The 9679-nt window shown below is 25.6% G+C and overlaps 2 protein-coding genes across 2 annotated transcripts; one reads left to right on the forward strand and one right to left on the reverse strand.

Annotated features, from left to right (window-relative positions):
* Positions 1-64: 64 nt before the first annotated feature.
* On the reverse strand, positions 65-2979 carry LOC105248774 (exodeoxyribonuclease). Its single transcript, XM_025409213.1, has 9 exons — positions 2841-2979; positions 2365-2426; positions 2003-2027; positions 1713-1919; positions 1502-1628; positions 1291-1434; positions 915-1058; positions 620-800; positions 65-281 (listed from the first exon to the last, which is right to left on the reverse strand). The coding sequence occupies exons 1-9, from the start codon at positions 2928-2930 to the stop codon at positions 164-166; spliced, it is 1098 nt and encodes a 365-aa protein (XP_025264998.1). The 5' UTR covers positions 2931-2979; the 3' UTR covers positions 65-163.
* A 321-nt stretch (positions 2980-3300) lies between these two features.
* On the forward strand, positions 3301-7910 carry LOC105248775. The gene is made up of 6 exons (XM_011253759.3): positions 3301-3563; positions 4193-4567; positions 4840-5219; positions 5524-5638; positions 5772-6216; positions 6443-7910. The coding sequence occupies exons 1-6, from the start codon at positions 3398-3400 to the stop codon at positions 7899-7901; spliced, it is 2940 nt and encodes a 979-aa protein (XP_011252061.1). The 5' UTR covers positions 3301-3397; the 3' UTR covers positions 7902-7910.
* Positions 7911-9679: the final 1769 nt, after the last annotated feature.

A 9679-nucleotide genomic window follows, 5' to 3' on the forward strand; every position in this document is an offset into this window, starting at 1 on the left:
ATGGGTTAAAAATGTTTGATATAATATACATCAGAGAACTTAAATAAGATATATAAAAAAACAATACAATTGATCAGTTATATATTGATTGTTTACAATTATTCAGAGAAAATGCCATTGCCGATATTACTTGACATTTTTACACAAAGATACACAATGTTTATTATAAATTAATATAAAGTATTACAGGACAATGATCACTGCCATAAACTTGTTTTCTTATAACATTGTCACATACTTTATTCTTCATCCGTTCTGATACCAGGAAATAATCCAATCGCCTATATATAAAAAAATTTGTATAAATGTAGTAGATGTTTTCCTTATATATATAAAGTATCTAATCAATGGGATAATTGAATATTTTGTAGAAATAAAGGTAAGAATAATAGTTGCAAATATTTTCAAGAATATTACATACAAGAGAGATATTATATGATCTATGATTATATATTGCACATATATATATATATATAAAATTTCCTTAACATCTCATAAATAATATATACAAAGAGAATTTTTGCTTTTTTAGTAAATCGAATTTTCCTATAAAATTTTTTTATCTACTATTTACAATTTTATATAATATAATTTTAGTAAAGGTAATTCATTTGCTTACCATCCAATATCCTTATTGCGTGCATTGGCAAAATATGACCAGAATGTATATGCACCTTCTTTGTCAGGATACAACAATCTGAAAGTATCTATAAAGCCAGTAGCTAAAAAGTCAGTCATATCACCGCGTTCCTCCTTGGTAAATCCAGCATTTTTAGTATTTGTTTTGGGATTTTTTAAATCTAAGAATCAATGATAGTAAATTATAATCTTAAAAAATAATAATTATCAATATTTTCTATATTTAAGATTTAAGATTTTCTATATTAAAGCTGAAATTAATATAATGATTATACCTATTTCTTGATGGGCCACATTCATATCACCACATATAATAACAGGCTTTTTTTCATCTAATTCTTCCATATATTTTTTAAATATCTTATTCCATTCCAATTTTTTGGGTAATGTCACCAACTTTTGCCCAGCATTTGGCACATCTATTATATATTATAATCTATTATTAAATTCCGAACATTTTTGTTAAAATTAGGAGTATCTTTGAAGAATTATATATATATATATATATATATATATATATATATATATATATAATATATATATATAATATTAAGAATTATAGATATATCTCCAATTCTTATGATTGACAAGATATTAAATGATATAATTGGAATTTATTTCTGTACATATAACTATTAAGACATAACTTACAAACATTAACTATAAAAAATTCTGGGAACTCTGCTGTGATCATTCTGCCTTCACTATCAAAGTCAGAATTGTTTAAACCATATTTCACAGAAATTGGCTTTTCTTTAGAGAACAAAGCAACTCCACAATAACCTGGTTTTTTACCTATTAAAACATATTTATTAATTATGTGATATATGCTTATAAATTTTTCTTCAAGTATCTCTCTTACTGTCTACAAAATAATGATGGTATCCTGGCAATTTGACTTCATTCGGCAATTTATCTTTGTCACATTTTGTTTCTTGTAAAGCAACTATATCTGCATCTTCTTTTATAATATAATCCATTCCATTTTTCTAATTAAATATTAGTATTAAAAAAAACTACTATTAATATTATAATATTTATAATAAAATATAACACAAATTAAACAAGCATACTTTAATGACAGCTCTGATTCCAGAAACATTCCAAGTACATATTTTCAGATTGTAATTCTTGCCTTCCTCATTTGACTTTGTGCACATAAAATCTATTTCATCCAGATTTGTATCTATCTTATTCTGCATTTGTTTGGGTTCATTCTTTGCCTTTTTCGTGGTAGATGAATCATTTTCACTAACTTTCTTTGATTCGACTTTTGTTCTCTTTGGTTCAGGTTCATCATTTGTATCATTTGTACGCTTTTTTTTAGAAGTTTTAGTTTCATTCAATGTATCTATTTTCTTACCAGATTTAACTTTGGAAGAATCAATCTAGTTTTAAGGAAAAATTAACATATAGTCTTTCTTATTAACATAAAATACCATACATGTTTGTTATATTTTATAAAATTTTTATAGCAAATAATATTACAATTATATCATATTTTATGATATAAGAGAGGATATTTAGCAATATATTTTATATATTATATATAAATTTATTATTATGTATAAATACAATATATTTTATATATTTTATATATTATTAGAAACTAAAATTTTATATTGCAAATTTTGTATTATATTTTATATATATAAAATTAAATATAGCAATATCTGCTTATACATATTGAATCGTAAATTAATATTAGTATGTATCTTTATGTACCTTTGCTTTTGGAGTTCGTTTTGGTGGCATATTGAAATCTTATTCTTTGTAAAGAACAGGTACTGAGAAAAATATAAATAATTTTAATAAATCAAACAGAACAACTCTTCTAAATAATCTGTTAGATTAATAAAAATAATATTATAATAACATTATACATAGAAAATATATATGTATAAATTATTTATAATTATACTAATAAAGAGATGATCTGTCTTTATATATAATTTTACAAATTCAACGATTTTTTAACTTTATGAAGATAAATTTTACATAAATAATATCTCAAAATCTTGTAATTATTAAAGAGGCTTAGTTGGTCATGGTTGGTCATCTACTTTTGCAACCGGTAAATACATAGCCTAACTACGTCTTTAACCACGTTATCAAATTTTGTCTTTTCAACGCACAATTTAGTTCTTAATCAAAGAAACAATATTAGCTCGCTAATTTAAGATACTTCTTTTTTTACGGACCTTAATAATTCCCGTATACGCGACTGGAAAAAATGCGACCAAACGTCTGATGCAGCTCCGTTTGTTATACAACTTTAAATTTAGTGCCATTTAGCACCGTTTAGCATTATTGCGGTACATTCGATGTCGATATTAACCCATGATGTAGGAGAGAGACGACACATATTAATATCACGTATCGTCCAATAGCAACGCAATATGCAGAAATGATATTTTGCCAACTCTTTTCGAAATATATTCTTATCCAATAGAAAATTCGTATGCTAATGACGACATTTTCGTTCCTAGAAAACAAGCGTTTCTATTGGATATCTTTATGTAACATACGAAAGTAACCATCAAAGTCCAACCTGGCCCAACTGTCAAATCTGAATACGGCCAGTGTCTTTATTATCTAATATTTAATGTTATCTAACATTTTTAAATTATTTCTAGGAATAAAGAGTCCAAGAGCCCTTTTTTTCTTACAAATTGACACTTGAATGAGGCCACATGCATGAGAAAAAGTGTCTCTGGGAACAACATTGTCCATATTCGGTTTCGCAATATTGGCAGCAATGTCGACAATTGACAAGAAGGAAGAATTGGGCAACAAACGGGGAACCTGTTGTTCGCTGGAGAGGACAGGAGAGGAGGATTGGGAATGTAGACACTCTACGAACGCGATTGCCATCATGAACACCAAAACAAATCCGCAAAATGTGTCGAATTCGTACAGCGGAGGTAATCCTACTTTTTCATTTTATGCTTTTTTTTTCTTTGATATTTTCTCCGAATCGTTGTCGTTTGATCGAGAAAAACGCGCGCATCGCAGCATCCGTAGTAATAAATTGAAAAGCCGTCTGCTGGGCGTCCTTATGGCGTCTGCTAAAACGCTATCGAGATGATTTTTATTCGGTATATAAAGAAAAGAAGAGAGAAGCGTATGTTAAATAAATTAATGCTGTCTAATGCAAATACGTACGGATTATAATCTCTTTGATAAAATATAAATATGTATCTTCTTTAAAAATGTAATCCAATAGCATGATATATACCTGATATACATACACACGTTTTATGTATACTTTGTATATTTTTTATCGCCGATAAATTCATATATTTTATGTTTTATACTTTCCTTTTAATGACATGAAGTACATATTTATGAAAAAAAACTTGTGAAGGATCTGTAATTCTAATTTCATATTTGTATCAAGATTTTACAATAAATAAAATATATTAAAATATATTGAGAAAGTTTTTATACTCGTTTTTCATAAAATTTTACTATTATATAAAACTATTCTTATTTGGTATATGCAAAATTAATATACATTTAAGAATACTAATTGTTATAAATATTGTTTTAGATACTATTGGAAGGGACAGTCCATCAGCATTGCTAGTTGTGCTTGCGGAAGTTGCATCTCAAACATTGCATTCGGAAACAAAGCATATTGACTCGCTGCTGGCAGCACAATGCAAGCCCAGAACAGCGAGTATAAAACGGAAAGAATCGTGCTTTACTGTATCTCAGCTTTTGTCCATGCCTGTTTCTCATCTTGTTAAACAATTTGCTATTTTTACAAGTGACGAACTCAAAAGACAATATTCTTATACTTGTGCATTAGTGCCTGGTTGTCAACAGAAATATACCAGTTTTGCTAGTGAAGAAAAGGCAAGAGCATCTATTAAAAGTCATTTAGAAGAGCATTTAGAATATCTGAAAGCAGACAAAGAAACCTGTATGTATTTTAACAAACTTATTGTATTATTCATTTCTAAATGTTGTATTGCTTTTCTACATGTATACATTATTTTTCAATTTGGAATTCTTGTAACAGAATATTTGTATAACTTATATACATAATGAAATTTTCTTATATATTATATTATTTCTATAAATTTGTATATTAAATTTGAAAATTATGAAAATATTTACAGATTATTATATTATTTTGTAATATAAATTATATTAGTATTTCATGTTAAACAAGATTTTGTCTTTATATTATAGATGATACATTTACAGCAAAAAGTATAAACTATAAAAATTTAAAAACTAATTTACAAAGCAAGAAAAGTCGGATGCAGCAGACAAAAAAACCTCAAGAAACAACAAATAAGAAGAATAAAGATGTGATATTGGAAAAATCTACAAATTATTTACGTAAAATACTTTTAAATGATATTAATATTAAAGAGAATGAGAAGCAGAAATGTTTCCAAAATTCAGAAAATAAGGAAGCGCACAATTCCAAATTAAAGAATTCTGATCAAGTGGATACTAAAGTCCTTGGAGATCATAGTTATTTCGAACGATTAGATGATAAAATGTCTAATAGAAAGGGAATGTCATCTTTTAATAATGTTCTGGATAATACAAGAAAAGAAAATGTTAGTAATAATTATCTATTATAATCTATCTATGAATTATATATTAAATATGTTATGTATATTAAGATATTTAATTGATATATAAAAAATATAAGAAAAATATAATAGGAAAAGCCATACAGTGATTTATAGTACATTGCATAATTTAAAACAGTAAAGATTAAAAAATGTGCACTTGATATTTATATTTTTACATAATTTAGTATCTATATACTATATTTTGTACATATTGATTTATTTTGTTGATTTTCTCTATATTTTGTAAATATGTTTTTCCAAATTTTGTAAATATGTTTCTTTCTAGATTGTATTGATGGTTGTTGGTAGTGATAGTGTACATATGAAAGAATATTCTTCTGTTAACGAGAAATTAGCTGAAAACACAAATTGTCAAGATTCTGATACTCTCTATTCATCAGGTATATTTCTAATAATTTATTTTATTAAAATATAACAATAGCTTATAATTAATATTACAAATATTACCATGTTTAAATATAAATATAAATTGTATAACTATTTCTAAAGATATATTTTTATATGTATATACAGATTCATGGTCAGATGAAACTCGGATAAAAAATACAGAAATATCTACAGCTACCAAACCTAAAGGAAAAGCAAAGTTTATTGGAACGAGTAAGGAAGAGAGGGAAATGGCATTAGCATATATAGAGCGTATTAAGAAGAAAGGCAATCCTACAGGAAGTAATTTACAATGTCGCATCTGTGATCCACCTCGTAGTTTCACTGCGCCTACAACTTTAGTATCTCATTATCGCAGTCACGCTGGAATAAAACCATATGAATGTCGAATATGTAGAGCAGTTTTTACAAGAAGACACAGTTTGAAATATCATATGTTGATCCACCAAAATCAGACGCGCTTTACATGTGCAGATTGTGGAAAAAAGTTTAGACATCCATCACACTTTAGGGAACATCAACGTAGACATACTGGAGAAGCTCCATTCGGATGTGACGATTGTGGACAACGGTGAGTAGGAATAATTGGCTCTTTAATATTTATAATATATTTATGATTTATTTTTATAAACTATAAAAATTACGATTAAGATATATAAATCGATTTATTTTTAATTAATTTTTGAATCACTTAACTCCTCCGGGACTTTCTTTATTTTGCCTTCAAAGAAAGATAAAAGGATCAATTGATAATTGATAGTTCTTGTGTATAATATTCATATTGTTTTTTATACTAGGTTTAAAACAAGAAATACTTATAAACGTCATTTAAAAACACGTCACGGTAAAATTCTCACAACAATCGGTGAAGTTTTACATCTTTCCGAAGAAGACTTTCAAAAGGTTCGAACCAATCGAAGAAAGAAAGACTGTATCCCAGAAACTGCAATAAATGTCGATAATATTGAGTCCAATATGATCATGGATTTTGCAAATCATGAAAAAACACAAATTGTCACAAATCCAGTAGAAGAGTATGTTCTGAAAGAGAATATTGAGGATATTAATAGAAATTTGGAAACAAAAGCTATTATACAAAATGTTGATAAATGTCTTGAGAGTTTTGAGATTTGTTCAGAATCTCAATCGAATAAGACTGATGGTATAGAGACTGAAATAGCTATAGACTGTAGATATTCTGATAAGAATGACAGAAGTGTTAAAGTGGAACGTATCAATAATGTAGAAAATGACCTGCTACAATTAAAAAATCATTTTTACAATAATTTAAAAACAACCAATAATGAAGAAAATCATATTGTGTATCAGCATAACATTGAAGATCAAGATGAAGTTTATAATTGTAGCAATAGGATACAATGGCTTGAATATTCTGAAATAAAATGTAACAATGAGATTTCAAAGGAAGAAGAAATAGATAATAAAATAAATATAGATCTTTCAGAAGAGTTACACCAAAATAAACTGTTACAAGAATCTATACACAATTATCACAAAATAATATGCGACAGTGATACACAAGAAAAAACTGCAATGTATATGCATTTACAAACTGAACAAGTAGAAACAAGTTCCAATGAAAATAACCAAACATATGATGAAAAATATAATGGACACATTATTATCACACAAAACAATGACATGAATGAAGAATCTAATAAATATGCCAATACTTACAATATTGAAAATAAGGAATGTACAGAAAGTAACAATACTTTATGTACACAGATAACAAATACTTCAGATATTAATATTTTGCAAACGTTTGATGCAGTTAAAGAAGAGGATATGCCACAAAATCAAGATAACAATATACTTCAAGGAAACAAGTGTTTAAATGAATTTATTGCGACTGATTCGATGAAAACCATAAATGTCTCTTCAAAAAATTCTGTTAAAGAAAATCAGGAAATTGATCAACAAAATAATCAGTGTTTATATGTCAATGCTAATCAGTTAAATAGAATAATTACACAAAGTAGGTGTATAAACATACCTCTACATCAAATCGAATTGTATCGCGATAAACAAAATCAATTGCAAACGAAAACAGACAATTGTAGGAAAATTCGAATTTTAGACAGTAACTTACAAGCAATTGATATAAAGCAATCTGACAAGCAAAATACGATTTTGTTTGTATCTAATGATCATCTGAAGAATGGCATTTTTCAAATTGACAAAAATAGTATCAGATACTGTCAAAGTTCTAAAAAGATAGATTTTCAAAATTAAGTGATAATATCTGTACAATAAAATATATAAAGTTTGATGTTAATCACATTAAATTTTGTATTAATGTAGCAATATTAATAGATATGATTGATAGAGATATGCAATAAAATCATTGTAATATATAAGAATTCTAAACAGAACAAGATTAATGAAATAATGCTACATTTTTTGACTTGTGTAAATATTCTGAAAAAACAAAGGTTCTCGATAGAAATATATAAATATTTCTCAGTTTTATTAAATTTAAGAAAAATGATATAACGGGCTAAATCAAAACATCCTTATGATTTTGATAAAATATGCATATGCTATTATTGAATAATCAATAATACAGGCATTTATTTGTTTTACAATATAAGAATTTATTTTACACAATTCTCAAAACATGATATAAAATATAAGCTTATATACATTTGCATTTATCAAATCTTCAGATTTTATTTAATACAAAAGTATTGTTCAGAACTAAATTTTTTACAATCTTTAATTTTATTCTCGACATATAAAAGTAAATTATCTGAATTTATTTGTAGTTTTATTTATGTATACTACTTATTAGGAATATAACTAACTTATATATATGTTTATAAAATTAATTATAATATGGTAATGTGCCAATTATATAAGTATATTAGGTACATATCAATAATCTATTCTCTTAATGATATGATTTCGAAAAGAAAAATATTTTTACAATATTTTTATTATTTAATTCATATAAAATTATTCAATTTTCTTTTGAGTTGCTATCATAAAATTTATTTTTATAATAATTAATTGGAAACTTTATAATGTTTATATTTCTTATTTCTGCTATAAGAGATTATCACATTATAATAAAATATGCAATTAAATGACATGAGAAAAATTTTACATTTTACGCTTGTACAATAACTTCTTATGAATAATAAATTCAAACAAGGAAAAATTATAAATTCGATAATTAAAAAAATTCATGCACATAAACGATAATAAAATGAAATTATGAAAAATGAATTAAAATTATGTGAAAATAGTGCAAAATCTATAAAAATCTAGATACGGATAATGATTTTTAATACATTTTTTTTGTCTCTTTAAGTCGTCTTCCAAGAAAATTTATTTTTCTGTTTAACATGTAGCCAATATGTTGGCTTAATATTGGATTAGTATTTTATATACAGATTGTGCAAAAAATGACATTATATATGTATATATTTTTTCTTCTAGATAATTATATTTTATATCATCTGAGTGAGTAAATTATAGTTACTTATATATTGCTAAGTTATAAATAAGTTTAATTAAGAATAAGCTATAATTGTTGACATTGAATTTTTCTACATGAATTATGTGTTATATTATACAATTATTCAAAATTTGAAAATCCATAGGTTTCTGCCAATTAAGTTTCAATGGTGCAAACAAGACACAAATACACATACAACTCATTTTTTTCTTTAAAAATGTTATAAATTTCTGAATGTTCTTTGTATGTAATATGTTAAAAAAATAATCTAAATATATAAATCTATTACAATGAAATATAATTCTGATATTACACATTTACACAAAATGTGGATAAGGATAATGATGACACAATTGCGAACATAGTGATCTTTCATATAAAAATAAATTGAATAAATTTTTTCATATATTTTCGAAAAAAAATCCACTTTTAAAAAAGTTTTAAAGAGTTTCTGTCGTAGTCTATTATTTAATTAAATTGTATATCACTGCATTGTGGGTATCATTCTGGTAATTTCTCATATAACTTCAATATACCATTGCTCGATTAC

This window comes from Camponotus floridanus, unplaced genomic scaffold (assembly GCF_003227725.1).
Source record: "Camponotus floridanus strain SB8 unplaced genomic scaffold, Cflo_v7.5 scaffold25, whole genome shotgun sequence".
In the NCBI taxonomy this organism is placed as follows: Eukaryota; Metazoa; Arthropoda; class Insecta; order Hymenoptera; family Formicidae; genus Camponotus; species Camponotus floridanus.